The sequence below is a fragment of the Aythya fuligula genome, chromosome 2, assembly GCF_009819795.1.
Source record: "Aythya fuligula isolate bAytFul2 chromosome 2, bAytFul2.pri, whole genome shotgun sequence".
Classification (NCBI taxonomy): Eukaryota; Metazoa; Chordata; class Aves; order Anseriformes; family Anatidae; genus Aythya; species Aythya fuligula.
In genome coordinates this window covers 9,832,433-9,846,976 of record NC_045560.1, presented here as the reverse complement: position 1 = coordinate 9,846,976, position 14,544 = coordinate 9,832,433, and the positions used below count along the sequence as shown (strand labels likewise).

Here is a 14,544-nt window from a genome sequence, read left to right as displayed (position 1 = left end):
TTCTTTTTGTATTTCTCTGCTTGGTTTTAGTGCCTCTGTTACCAGGAATGCAGTTACACAGACTTTAGGAGAAGCAATAATAACCCTTGGAATGGGGTAAAACAGCATTTTTAGACATCAAGTTGTGGCTGTATGTTTGTTTCTTTCTGAGGTAGAAGTGGATGCTGAGTTCTGCCGGCAAGCTGGGAATTCTCACTTCTACCAGAAATAGTCTCCCATTTTCAGTCCTGCAGGACAATAAAAAAGTGGACTTCACAGCCTTAATGTATATTTTTCTTGAGAAACTACAGCTGGCTGGGGACTGCGTTTTTTGCCTGCTTTGGGCCCCAGGCAGCTATAAACGCTGGGAGTGGAAAAGGAAACATTTGTGGCGGTTCTCTTTTAGAGCAGGGGCATCTGCTGGAGGCTGGTCCAGCTTTCGGGGGTGTGAGCTAAAGTCAAAATACGTGAGAAATTTGCACGTGGTTCTGCATGGCCTTGCAGGTTAATTCAGTCGTTAATACTGTTTATTTGTGAACCATACTGTGCGGTGAATTTACTGTCCGAATTCATATTATGCAGCAGCTGGGGCCACGTCAGCAGGCATCGGAGTTAGTTAAATATGAACAAACCATAGAAAAGGTTATGTGTGTTTTACACATAAAGGGACAGTTGTACTGGTTGTAGGGCCAGTTTTGCAGATTGCTATGGATACAGGACTGAACCAGTGGGGATGCTCCTATCTGGACACTACATTCAAGTTTCTTAGCAGAGCTGAGGGCTGAACTCTTTATTTCTCAACGTCCTAGTTACTCCTTAACATATCTTTCCTCTCCTTGCTTCCCACTTATCATTTACTTTTTACATACCTTATGCATCCACACTTGCAAGGTGGGAAATGCAATTCAGGCACCAGGTTTGGTTGAAACCACCAAAAAATATATTCCTTTTTTTTTTTTTCCTTTTTATCTTCTGTCTGTGAAGTCCTTTACACTGCCCTCATGTTAAGCCAGGCATCTGTTTGATGAAACTCTTCCCTCTTTCAGAAACCAAAGGTGGAACTGTCTTGTTCTCACAGGCCCACTTAGAGTGGTCTCTTGTAATGTTGTGTAGGATGAAAATCCCCAGCATAGTCACCCAAACATGGTCGTGAAATTGCCCTGATCCCCTGGCAAGTAGTATTGTCTGCAAAGAAGCTTACGCTTTCCTGGTGTGGTAAGCAGAGAAAACAATATTTTAGGGCAATATCGTCTGACCTGTGCTGCCATATCCTCCTTACTGAGTAACCAGCTGGCTGTTTAGATGTCCACCCCATTGATGAGAGTCACTGAAAGAATTTAAATAAGAATATTTTCCTCAAACTGTATCACTTAATCAGTGTCTCTGGTTGTGTGCAAATCAGAGATGTTCATGTGTGCTGGACCTCATAGAGTAAGACCATGATGGAATATGGCTGTTTGTTTGATTCGGTGGGATAAGGCAGTGCAAATGATTGAATTTAAAAAGAGGAAGTAAATATACAGAAATGAAGGAAGAGTCATTTTCCATCTGAGGGATAGCTATGTTTTCTTTGCCTTTCCCCTCCCACATGGCCTTTACTTTCTTTTTCTTTTCTCTTTTTTTCTGATGAAAGGAGAATGATAATTGCATGAGTTCCCACCAGGAAACACTTAGAATGCTAACAAAAATAAAAAAAAAATACAACTTTTTAATTTCAGAAGTCATAATCAAAATTGGGGTTTTGTTAGGAAAATGGGTGCTTGACTGCACTTCTCTCAAAGAGAAACACCAGCCCTGCGTTTTAGGCCTCTTAAAATCAAAACAAAGCAAAAGTCCTACTCTGGGGCTCAAGATGTATGGTTAGTGGTGTGGTACGAGAGTATGGGTAGTAAATTGAGCACTGCAGACCAAATCTATACTGACAATTAAATATATACATTCTGTGGTCTAATTATTTTTTTCCCCACCCTCTGGGATCCATCACATACATGTCTGCATAAATACAAAAGGAACAGAGTGTGGCTATGGAATGCTACGTTTGATGCTGTGGCAGAGGTGTGATCTCTCAAAATATGGCTTACAAACATTTTTCCACTATGTCCCTCTGTTCCTTTCTTGAAGGCAAGCTGATCTCTGTAGTTGCCTTTTCTGGCACTGATAGAAAATGCATGTAAATATTCCACACATATAAATAGCTCTTTTACGGCTGGACAAAAAGCATGTTAAAATGAAACTAAAGCTTGAAAGTATGTTTCAATAACTCAAAAATAAATGGTAATAAAGCTGTAATTATCCCCAAAGCTACAAACACAGTAAATAAGTTAAAGTTAAATTTATAACACCTGCAAGCATATTAAGTATGCAAAAGCAAAACAAAGGCAGCCAAATGACTTTAGCTTCACCCTGTAGTAACACTAAGCAAATTTGGTTAGAGAATAATGATGTTTGTAGTCCTAGATTCATTTGTTTAAAAAAAATGAGCTTACTTTGTTTTTTCATTTTTTAAATCTCACTGCATTATAACTACATCTATCGCAAAATGGTTAACTCCATGCTGTCAGTACAGACTTCACTTCATCCAGTGAATGATACATCCTTAATGTAAAGGAAATGAAAGATTAATATTCACTTAAATGTATTAAAACCGAGAAGAATAGAATTCTTAAAGATCTTTTTTTTCCACACCTCGCTTACAAGAGGTTATGTATATTCTTAGTTTTCATTATTTTGTTAAAAAGTGTAGCCTAGGATCTTTTAGAATTAATATTTAGCATTTTTAATTTAAAACTTCTGCAAAACAATTTTGTTTCACATGTAAATTAAATACAGGGTTTCTGTACATTTATTACTTGTTTCTGCTAGAACATAAGGCAGGTCAAGTTGAAAGGGCTTTGTGTACGCTCATCTACCAGTTTTAATAAACAACATTTTTCTTGGTTTAATTTCTCTGCATTTTCTTAATAATTGTACTATGGAAGTGTTTATTCTTTCTTACATTTTTTAAATTCTGAAAATAATTGTGCCACTCTTGTTTCTGGACTAGGTCAGGTGATACCCATTTGAATTTGTCAAGCAAAAGATTTTGAAAAGACTGGAAATGTCAGGCCTACTTCTTTAACTTTATTTTTGGAATTACGTAAGTCTGGGACTCGGTTTAAAAAAAAAAGACTCATGAATATATAGTAATGAAATTGTGTGTATATATATATATTTATTTATTTATACATGTATATATAAACTAGAACGTTGGAATTTCCCTCAGATCCCAGGTTCCTGTTGAACAAATCTGAGGTGATTGTGACTGGGGAAGGACAACTGTATTTTAGATAGGAAGCTACTTTTATTTACTTTGGACTGAAATTTTTCATTTTATAGTACGCCTGGTACCAGCTGGATGCGAACAATGCACATGCCACAGTTGGTGGCTGAACTAGGGCTGCCTGAAGATTATTGCATGAAATGGGTATTTTAATGAACAGCAGTATCCTAACTCCAGGCAGCTTGGAGGTGAAGTGGCTCATCTTTACAAGGAATGAACATAACACCGAGGTGCATGTTGGCTGTCCCTTAACTGGGATGCCCAGTGTAGGTCCTTTGCCTGTGACTATCTGCCTTGAGGTGGCTGCTTTTTGCCTTAAATTCCACTTTTACAAATAGTAGCAACAGATGGTGGACATCATGCTTTTGCCTGGGTGAGATAATGATTGTGTCGTGCAGTTGTGTAGGGTTTTATTGGTGTGGGAGACATTTTTGCTCTGTGCACCATCAGCAGAGCCACTCCTGGGAGGCTTTGTCCCCAGCCAGCAGGAGTGAGTCCTTCACCAGTCTGTGCTGGCCCGACAGCAGCCCACTCTCACGCGTGGGGACTCCTTTCCTGAGGTCCTGTGGTGTCTTCTCTGGCAGGGTTCAAAACTCTGCTCCTGTAGAAACTGAATACAAGGGGAAAAGATTCAATACTGTCCATCCTCCAGGCTGGTTTTAGTGTCACACTCTCCTATCCTCTTACTCCCTACCAGGGTTTATACAGTGTTTCCTCTCCAAAAACAAATATTTTGGTAAACCACATGGTAAGGTGTCTGTGGCGTTCATTTCCGAAGAGGCACAATGCCTCCTTGGTCGAGAGGAGAGTTTCTTATTCTTCTCTTCAGGTTCAGAGACCCCATCTAACAAAGCAGCATGGTAAGACTGGCTCTCTGTCCATGAGTTGTTGTCCATTAGGCACAACAACTCTATTGATGCCCTTCATTCAATTTGGATAAACTACATTTATGCTGTGATGTGGTTCATTCACAAGTGGACTGTATGGATCTGAAAATCCATTTCTTGTACCTTAGGAAATAATTGCTGCTTTCTGCTTCTCTGTATCTCTGTGAGGACAACCAAGTATTAGAAACACTTTAAAACCTTGTTGGAAGAGGTCCAGGGTTTTTCTGAGAATACTCTTTATGGTTTGTTTAAGGTTATCAATTATGTTTCAAATAAAAAGCTCTCTACAGATGATCATTGTGCTGTACTTTGAACTCATTTAACTGGACATTATTTACAGAATATTTATCTTGGTTATGGCAGTTTTTGTCACACAGCGATATTACTTTTCCATTATATATTGCATGTGACCGCCACATAAGTTTGATAATAAATGTTGGGAAATAAAAAACAGAGTAAGTGCCTCAGTATGATAGCAATTCCCATGTGATGGGAAATAATGTCATAAACTTCAAATTACCTTTTAAATAAATGTTTACGTCCAACCCATCCATTAGATCATAGCCTGAAGGGTCAGGAGGATCATTTCTTCATATTTCACTGTATGCATTATGATTGCTTTTTTAGGTGTAAATGATGTTTTTAAATGAAGAATGGCACCCGAACTATATACAAACAAAGGCTAGACATTACAGAGTTGCTATATGGCAGAAATAGCCTCAGCCACTCTGCTAAATATAGAAGTGCAGCAGTAAACTGAATTCATTCTTAGAAAATATTTTTAATGGTGCAAGTGCTGAGACGATACAGAAATACGTCTGTTTGTGTTATTCATGCAGTATGCAGCTTTGACGTTTTAGTCAAGTCTGAACTCTGATTGTGGTTTGGTAGATGGCTGTTTTGCTAAACGCTTATGAGAGTCAAGATTTTGGAGAAAGGGAAGAGCATACCTGAGCATGCAGAGAGGTGTATAAATTGTTATCTATAACAATAGGTATGGGGGATAGTAATGGGGGTTTTAACCACTTGGGGCTTTGCGTGCCTGTGAAATGGTCCCACCTCAGTGCTCAGGGATAGTGCTTCTTGAGAGCACCAGAAGAGAAACACCCCACATGTTGAAACCCCACTAGTCCCAAAGCCAGGAGAGGGCCAGAGCAGCCCGACACAAGGATGAAACAAACCCAAACCTCACATTTAGATACATACCTGCCCTGAGTTGGACATACCTAGTCCATGTGTCCTGAATGAATCCATTTGGACCCTCAAAACAAAACATGTTGAAGCTTTTGTAGATGGTGGTGTAGATGGAGCTACATGAAAAACCCCAAGAGGGGGCAAGATGGTCAGGCTTAGTAGAGGGGTGGCTTTGATAAAGCTGTAGGTGTCCCTAGCATATAGGCAGGTTCCTCAGCCTGGGCTGGCTGGGACTGGGGGAAGGAAGAGTTGCCAAGGGCCATTAGACTAATCTAGAGATTAATTAAACAAAAAAATCTGTTTACAGGCAGGGAAAAAACCATTGTCTTGGTGATTTAAAACACCAATCAAGAAACTCAGTGGTGTTTTTGCTGCAACTCTGATTTGACCTTCCTGTTTACATTCAACATTTTTCTGGTGGTGTACAGTGACGTGCTTGCTTTGTTTAAGGTATTTGACAGTTACAACAGTTCTGGGAATAATTGTTCTGGTTGTATATATGTCAGGAAACAAATACGTTAGTAAAGTTACGTTTTTCTTTAAACTTAAAATTTGTCATGCTTCTCAACCTTACCATCCTTCATGAGGACCATTAATGTTAAACTCTGGCTTGAAAACAAATTTTCTCAGTAGCATATTAAATAATTTGTCCAAAGCATTTTTAGTTGGAGGTTAATCTGATCTAGAACCAGTTGGTTATAATATTACTTCTTTTACTGCTTACATTTCCTAATATTAATTTCTTCAAGTTCACTTGTTTCTGATTCTTTTTTGTTAGCAGAGGTCTGTAATCCTTTCCACAGCAACCACTTGTAAAAGCAGAGGATTATGACTTGGGGCAGGATATGAGCAGCAGGAACAGATCAACTTAAAAACAAAGATCCTGTCTGAGTATAAATGCTATTGTTAGTAGAGAGTTGGGGTGAGTCAAGTGGCAGGATGTCTATTAGAATAAGACAAATTCATATTTACGCCACATGGCATGCTAGCCAGAAGACACATCCTTACAGCAGTTGTGTGATAGAGTACATATTTTTATACCTTTTACTTTTTGTAGTTTTGTCTAGTCCAGTAAACTATTCCCTCTGAGAATGGCTGGTATCTAAACATCTGAATAGCTTTTTGGTTTTCTACAGATTTATTTTTCTGTCTAAAAAGTTTCCGTACTGTTATGCTTTTCCCCAAATCTGCTAAAAGTAGGGATTTGAAATTACACTACCACAAGGTCATTCCAAGGTTAGCAATAGCCATTTTGTTCTATTGCTGTCTTTTCTGATGACGTGTGTGATCCTTCATAAAAAAGGAGAATTTTTTTTTTCCTTGGCCCTATATTAAAAAAGAAATTAAAAAAAAAAAATCATTGTATTAATCATATTTTATGCTGATAGTTTAACTGACCTATTTAACACTGATATTCAAGGTTTGTTGTTGCTGTTTGTGTTTTCTAATACTTGGCCTTAAATAGATAAAGTCAGTACATAACTAAGAAACTAAGGTACCAAGTGACAGAAAGCATTCAAGTGGAAGTGAGGAAAAAAACCTACATTTTGTAAATACAGAAAACTTCTACATAAGCACCTCTAATGGCAAATCAAACAGATGTTCTGGTAAAAGGCAGACAAATGGAAAATGTTTGGATGGGTCTTTAATCATTGCCACATTGAGGCAAGAGGAGTCTCAATGCTTGCTACTGAATGAATTAGGATCCCTCTTCAGTGTCCTAAAGTTTTCAAGGTCAAAAAAAAAATACTCCTAAAGTTACGTTTCTAACTCCCATATGAAAAAAAGATTTTATAGCAGTTGATATATGGAGTTTTTTAGATCATCCTACTGATGGCACTTGGGCTGTAACTGTATTATCAGTGAATACGAAAACAAAGGCTCCAGCATTTCAACAGTATGAATTCTTCAGACTGTATTATTTTGTTAGCCTGAGGCAAGAGGCTGCGCTCTTAGGACTCGTCTGTGCAGAATGAGTAATCCGAGACAAATGTGCAGCCACACCGCGTGTGCAATATGTCCAGATCCCATGGACTAGCCGCTCTTGCTGTGCAACACAGGCAGCCAAGTGTCTCTCATGGACAATAGACATATGTTAAAAATGATAATTTTATTATAGTCTCTGAGATTTTACCACACATAAGTGATTCTAAGAGCATTATAACAATCGCAGCATAACTGTGGGTCTGTTTATCCCATTAGTGAGAGTTTTGTACTGTAGGGAGTTGCTTTTGCCAGTAGGATTTTGTGTTACCTAACCGTAATTCTGTATTTTTAAGTGAATTCTATGCACGGGCACAAGTGAAAATATATATTCACGGTGCAATCCATTTTGGTGTTTTTACATGGCTTGCATTAGAGTGTGTGATAGCTTGAATTTTCTTTCTTTGCCAAAGCTGCTTAAACAATACAATGACAGATTTCTGTTTTTATTCTTCATTAATGTCATTCTTCATCCTCTCTGCCCCACATCAGGGAGGAAGCGTTGTGAGTTTGCTATTTTAATGAAGAGAAATGATGCATCTATCAACTGGAATTTATAGAGTAGGGCACATCAATTCAGTTGCCTTGAGCTTGCTGAGTTTGCATATTCCGGGCCAAGCAGTGCTCTCGATTACTCCTGTGCAACCCCATTAACTTCAGTAGGTTGCACAGTTCAAAAGTGGCTGCACTGATCGCAGGGCGGTGGTAGGGGAAAAAGGGAGATCTGTTGGGAATGTCAAGCTCCAGAATATTATTTTTTATTATCATGAAAGGCAATGGGCACACAGTTGTAATTAAACTTTTGAAAGGTTAGGAGAGCCAGCATGTAGTAATTTCATTGAGAATTTAATCTTTGTAGATGTACAGAACAGAACAGACAGCCTCCCAAAAATCACTGCGGTGAGGGGGAAAACACTTCCAGCCCTGGAAACATATTGTAAATCATATGTCTTCAGTAGAGTGTATCCTGTAATTACTCTTAACCGTAGGTTGTTTCTTCCTTTCTCTCTCTAGGAGCTATGCCGTCAGCGCATGGCAGTGAAGACATCTGATCGCCCGGAGCCGCTGCACGCCTCTCGAATCAATAGTGTTTCTTCACAATTTAGCGATGGGCCCATTCCCAGCCCCTCGGCCCGCAGCAGCACCTCGTCCTGGTGCGAGGAGCCTGTCCAGTCCAACATGGACATCTCCACCGGCCACATGATCTTGGTAAGGTGTTTTTTCTTCACGGCACATACAATATTGTCAGAATGTGAGATGCCTGCTCAGCTTATGACAAGAGTTAACTTTTAAGGGAACGAAAGCTGTCTGTTCACACATCAAAAGTGTTCCTGAGCTTCACTGGTAAGCTTAGCCTTGTATAATTAAAACTAAGAGGATTTTTATTTCCATTTCTTTCTCATTATATTGTTTATTTTTCTCTCTGGGGAATATTCTTTTATCTCAGACATACAAATTATTTTTGTGCTTGCTTTAAAAAAGATAAGTCACGCTTTGTCCTTTTGTGCTATTAATTTATGGTTAACTCAGCTTGGACAACTGAAGAAAACTGCTGAATTTCTGATCAGCTTCTTTTTCTTGTGTGTCGTTATTGTGTGGAGGTATCTAAGCTGAGAATGCAACAGAATATTAGCAATACGGAACATTTTTTTTTCATTACCGTTTGAATGGAGAGGGACCTGAATTTTGAGACTAGCCTGATTTTAGTTATCCTTATCAGGATTTCTTCTAAGCTGTATCTCTTTTATGTTTGAAATGATACAAATACCTTCTATTAATGGAGTCTGCGTTGGAAAACTTGGGTTACTTCCAAACATGACTTGCAATTGGTATCAGTGTAGAAGATTGACACATGAAGATCTGACTGTATGTTAGCAGCCCAGGACAGAGTCTAGTGGTTGGGACTTGCTGTTTGCTTCTGTCTCTCTGTCACTCTTAGCATCCTGCTGGGAGAGCTGGGGAGCAGTCCCCTGGGTTTTGTGCCTTATTTTCCTCCTCCTTTAATTATTTGCTGTCTTTGTAGACTACATTGAAATTGGCTGAGAAGAAGCTAGGTGATGGTGAAGATAATAAGTCAGGTGTTATTTTGCTTTCTATATTTGATTTCTGCAACTTATTAGTAGTACTGACCTCATGTAAGCACCCTTTCCAGTTGGTAGCATTGCCATGCTTTTGGAAACTTCCCTATTGTATTTATGCAATTCTAAAGATTTACAAGGGGTATTTCTGAGAAGGAAGGTTCTCTCCATGATTCCATACATTTGGGTCATAGTTTTTCAACTTCTTTCTCTTTTTCGGGATTTATTTTTGGAAGTACAGTTTTCTCAGATACTCTTTGATTTCTTTTAAGCCACCTCACCTAATGGAAGATGGAATGAAGTCGGGTAAAACCCAAAGAGCTAATTTGACTCCAGCTACATTACTGACCTTCTTCAGCCTTGGTCAGGTCAGCTATAAAACTGAGCAAAAGCAGGACAGGTTTGAAAACCAGACTCCATACCAGTGTGTCACCCTGAGTAAATACTTCTTCCCTTGCCCAGTCTTTTCCCCCCAAAGAGTTAATTAAATCTTGTATTAAACACTGATACACAAGCGTGTTTTGGAAGGGGAGCTGCCAAGGCAGAAGATTATATGTCACAGTTTCTACTGTCCCACTTTTGCCTAACTAGTACAAAATAAACTTGGGTTTCATTTCATAGTTAACTGAAATGCCTGAGAAAAAAAAAGTACCCTAGTAATCTACTAGAAGTAGATTATTAGAGAAGTACTCTAGTAATATAAAAGTACTCTAATTGTCCAACCTGAAAATAAATACAAATTCCTGTGGTAAGGTTCTGAGGCAGTATATTTCTATGGAAATAAAAAAAAAAAAATCCTATATAGATGGAAATATGCACTTGATATTTCCAAACAAATCCTACTACTTTAAATTGAGGAAATTTATTTTTGATTATATTATTATGAAAATCTTTTTAAAAATCACAATATCAAATTTAAAGGAGAGAAAATTGCATATGGGTACCACTTATTCTAGATATGTAATTTTCTGCAAAATTGCAAGAAAGAATTTTTTCTTCTGTCTGTGAATAAACTTTAGAAAAGGATGAGGTTGGACAAGATCACTCTTATGGTGTTCAGTGTCCATAATTCAGCCAATCCTATTTAACCCTGAATGAACTCATACATATGTTAGTGATCTAGCAGCATATGTTATTTCTTAGGTGGTGAGGGTTCAGTGAAGGGTAAAAGAAACACTGTAGTGTCTTGAGAGTACAAACCACACAGAGAGAATAAAAATAGTTAATTTGTTTAGTCTAAACTGAACAAACAAAAATCAGTGATTCAGGGGAGTCTGCATATTGTGCTTTGAAATATGGGATGGGGAAAAATTGTTCTTAATGGACACAGATGATACAATTAGGAAGAAAATATGGGTTAGAGTCGAAAGGATGCATTTAGCTTGGATATCAGGGCAAGCCTAATAGGAGGGTCAGGCAGGCAGTGGGGTTGTTTACTTAAGGGAAGTAGTTAAACCATAAAATCAAGATTTGATGAAGGCGAAGCTAGGCTAGGTTTACACGGGAAGATCAGCATCATGCAGCTACAGCACTAGGGCAGATGATTGGACTTGATCAGAATTGCTCATGTTTTGTGTCACTGTGGGTCACACTGAAACCGGAGAGCTGACCCAATTTATGTTTTCCTCAAAAATAAAGACATGTATCTGTAATATTTATTTGCCTGAATTTTTCTCTCTCTGGAGACACAGTAGCTTGTTGAACTTCAGCAGTAGAAAAGGCTTGCCAGAGATGAGCTTTTTCTCCCTTTGTCCTGCAGCTACAAGTCAAGGGGAGCGAGGGGTCCCACTTTGCAACTTTTAGATCATTCAGTGCAAGGACTTTTCCAGTTCTTCCTATTTCCTACTGCCAAAATCCTCTTACCTTTTGAATTTTTATGGATATTTTTCATGAAAGATATCTCAACGCCTAAAAAAAGCAACAAGATATATTAGCAAGGGACCCAGTAAGAATGGCAAATGCCATCTGCTTTGCAGGGTAAATGCACTTATAGCTCTGTAAATGTGTTTTTCAGCTCCACAGTGTGCAGAGAATCAGCAGTTAGCTGAGTTAGGGCTCCTCAGTCTTTATTGTTCATAGGTGCCAAGGCCTCCCCAGAGAATGTGAAACAATGGATTACTGTATAAAGTGGAAGCAGGAAATATTTTATTTTGATATATAAACAGAATAATCTTTTAATGGAAATAACTTTGAAGAAATCTATCTGCAACTGCTGAATGACTCCATGTAATCCCTTTCTTGCCCACAGGTACTGTTGGTCAGAAATGCTTCTGTAAAGCTGATTTAGTTTGCTGGAAAGAGCCAGCAGGTTGTACCTGAGATGTCCAAAATGCACGAACCTTAGGTTTGTTGGAGTTGGTGGTGGGCCACAGGTACTGTTTTCTTAGAGGACTGGCTACCTTAGGTTAGCCAAACATTTATAGTACTTAAGGTCTGGAGAAACCAGCAAACTTCCAAGCCCATGTGCCTGTGGGGCAGTCTCCTCACTTAGACTCAAGTCAGTCTTTCAAAGAAAAAAATCTGCATTTCTGACAGTTTCCTATACAGCAAAGACAATATCTCCGTACTGCTGACAGTAGCATGAGGTAGTTTATACTATTGGCAGTAGAAAGTAGGGAGGACTCAGGAGGCCCAGAAGGACGGTGATAACAACATTCGGAGCTTTTTTTTCCTTTTTCACGTTCTTTTTCCTCATATTTGCAGCAGGAGGATGGCCCATATGGCACTTTCTGATTCCATCATCTTTCTAAAAGATCCAAGCACTTTGGAAAGTGTAATTGGAGGAGCATGTTTTATGCAGTTGTGTTTGTGGCACTGACTGGCTGGTTTCAGCATCAACAACAGCAAAGACGTGCCCTCATTTCAGTCACCATTGGTTTTGCATGAAAATAATAGTTCTTCAGAAGGTCAGAGCAAGGGAAGGAATAGAAACTCAGAAATGGATATCCATCCACTTTATTCCCATATGTACATCTGTATTGCAAGTGCCAGGAGAAGCCTAATAACATGCCACACTTCCACTGTAGTCCAGCAAAAGGACCGAGGGGGTTGAAGGTGTCCAGGAGAGATTTAGTCTACTTGACTTGGGCTCCTAATTGATACCTACAGTTTAGGCACTTTCTGAAGTGGTGTTTTTGACTTGATTCCATAAATTCACTTTCTAGTTGGTGAAGGGAGTGGGTGGCTATGAAAGTCTCCAGAGAACTAGGCAGACAGAGGTTTTCTCTTTGGAGGCCTCCCATTCTGCTTCCACTATCCCACTGACATACGCAACTTACAGAATCACAGTGTTTGAGGTTGGAAGGGAACTCTGGAGGTCACCCTGTCCAACCCCCCTACTCAAGCCCGGACACCTAGATCCAGTTGCCCAGGACCATGTCCAGATGGCTTTTCAATGTCTCCAAGGATCTCCAGCTTAGATCGAGGAGTTTCTTTTTTCATGCTCAAGCACAAGTTCAGCACAAGTTAGGGAGGTTGTGTCCCACATCTGCTTGATTCCATGCTTGTTTGCTTGAAATAATTATAAACTTTTTTTTTCTTTTTTTCTTTTTCTTTTTTTTTTTTTTAATGAAGAACTGTGCTGCAAAAAGGGAATGCATGCTTTTGGCAACATTTTGAGTTAATTCTCTGAGTACCATATATGAGAGGGAATTTGCAGAAGCAGAACTTATTTCCTGTGTTTTTTCTTTTATTATTTTTCCCTTGTAAAGAAAGACATGCAACATTTGAAACATTGTACATAAACCAGAGTTTCAGAAAGTGTGAATTTCCAAAAGACCCTTTTTGGTAGTAGTTTAAGGTGGAAGTCTGAGGAGTCCTCTCTGAGGGTATAAAGCTGGTAAACTGTCTGCGATAGTTCTTTCGTACTCTACATTTCAGAAGGAGAAGAAAGTACTGTAATGGGGCGGAATGAGGTAGTGGGAGCAAATGAACTAGAGACTGAAATCAAGGGCCTTGTGTGGAGGAGGTGTAAGGCCACTTGATCCTCTTGCCCTTGGCAATATGCTTACAAAAAAAAAAAACAAAAGGACCTTCCCCATAGAGAAGGAAAGGATGGCCTCATATAAGAACTTCTTGTCAAAGGAGAGTCACCTTTTGGCCTTTGAGCACATCCTGGGACACAATCCCATCCAGGGGTACATGGGACAGAGACCTGCAGCTGGGAAACCAATCATACCCACGATGTTGGATTTTGCATCCAGTTCCATTGTTATGCTTAATCAATGGAAGACTTGCTGTGGGGACTGAGAAGGATGACAAGGAGGGAATAGTTTCCAAGGTTGCACCTGGGGCTTTTTGATAACATTGGTATCTTACAGTCTCTGCATGATAACTTTTAGATGGTTAAAAGCAATTTTCCCCTCACTCTCGTTTTTTAAAATAAATCTTGTTTGAAAATGAACTCTGTGGGGTTGCTGCTATAGATTTTCTTTTAATTGAATGTGGAAGAGTGTGGAGTTGTGTGATACAAGATGCATTCTAACAAGAAAAAAGTGCATGTTAAATCCTCCACTACATTTTGTTGAAATTCCTAGATTTTACTCCTAAAGATGTAATAAAAGCATGAGCAAAAGGCATCTAAGTGCACTTCTCTAAATAAAGAGACAAATTTCAGGATGTGAGCACTATGCTAGATGCAGGTGTACTTTCCACCTTCAATTTAATCCCTATGCACACAAAACATTTCCTGAGTGAAGGAGCATGATGAACAGTATGCAAGCACACTGCACTGCCTGGGGACACATGCTGCAGGCGTGATTAATGCTAGCAGAGACAAAGGTGAGGAGTACAGGTAGGGAAAACAAGGTCTTTGTCACAATTATGGCATGCTTGATTATTTAGTGTTTTTGTTTGATTGTTTTCTTTTTTTTTTTTTCCTTCTACCACCATTATTTTCGCTGTAATTCTTCATGAATTCAAAGACTATAAATACCATGTTTAAAAAAGCTTCTGACTGAGAAAACAAACAAACAAAAATCCTCCCTCACATGAGAAAAGAGAAAAGTCAGTGGCAAAGTTTAGTTAAAAGCATGAACTCCTTACACATGTGCTAAGTGGATCTGAATCCCAGTTTATTTTTCAATTCCACCAGTATAAATAGTTG

At 39.0% G+C, this 14,544-nt stretch overlaps 1 protein-coding gene across 1 annotated transcript in view; it reads left to right on the top strand.

Annotated features, from left to right (window-relative positions):
* The window catches only part of PTPRN2 (protein tyrosine phosphatase receptor type N2), a gene marked incomplete at its 5' end in the record, with an annotated part of 646,773 nt that overhangs the window by 555,157 nt on the left and 77,072 nt on the right, over positions 1 to 14,544 (top strand). The window contains one exon of the mRNA XM_032183394.1: positions 8,377 to 8,571. Within this exon, the coding sequence (XP_032039285.1) occupies positions 8,377 to 8,571 (195 nt within the window). The remainder of the gene's footprint in view (positions 1 to 8,376; positions 8,572 to 14,544) is intronic.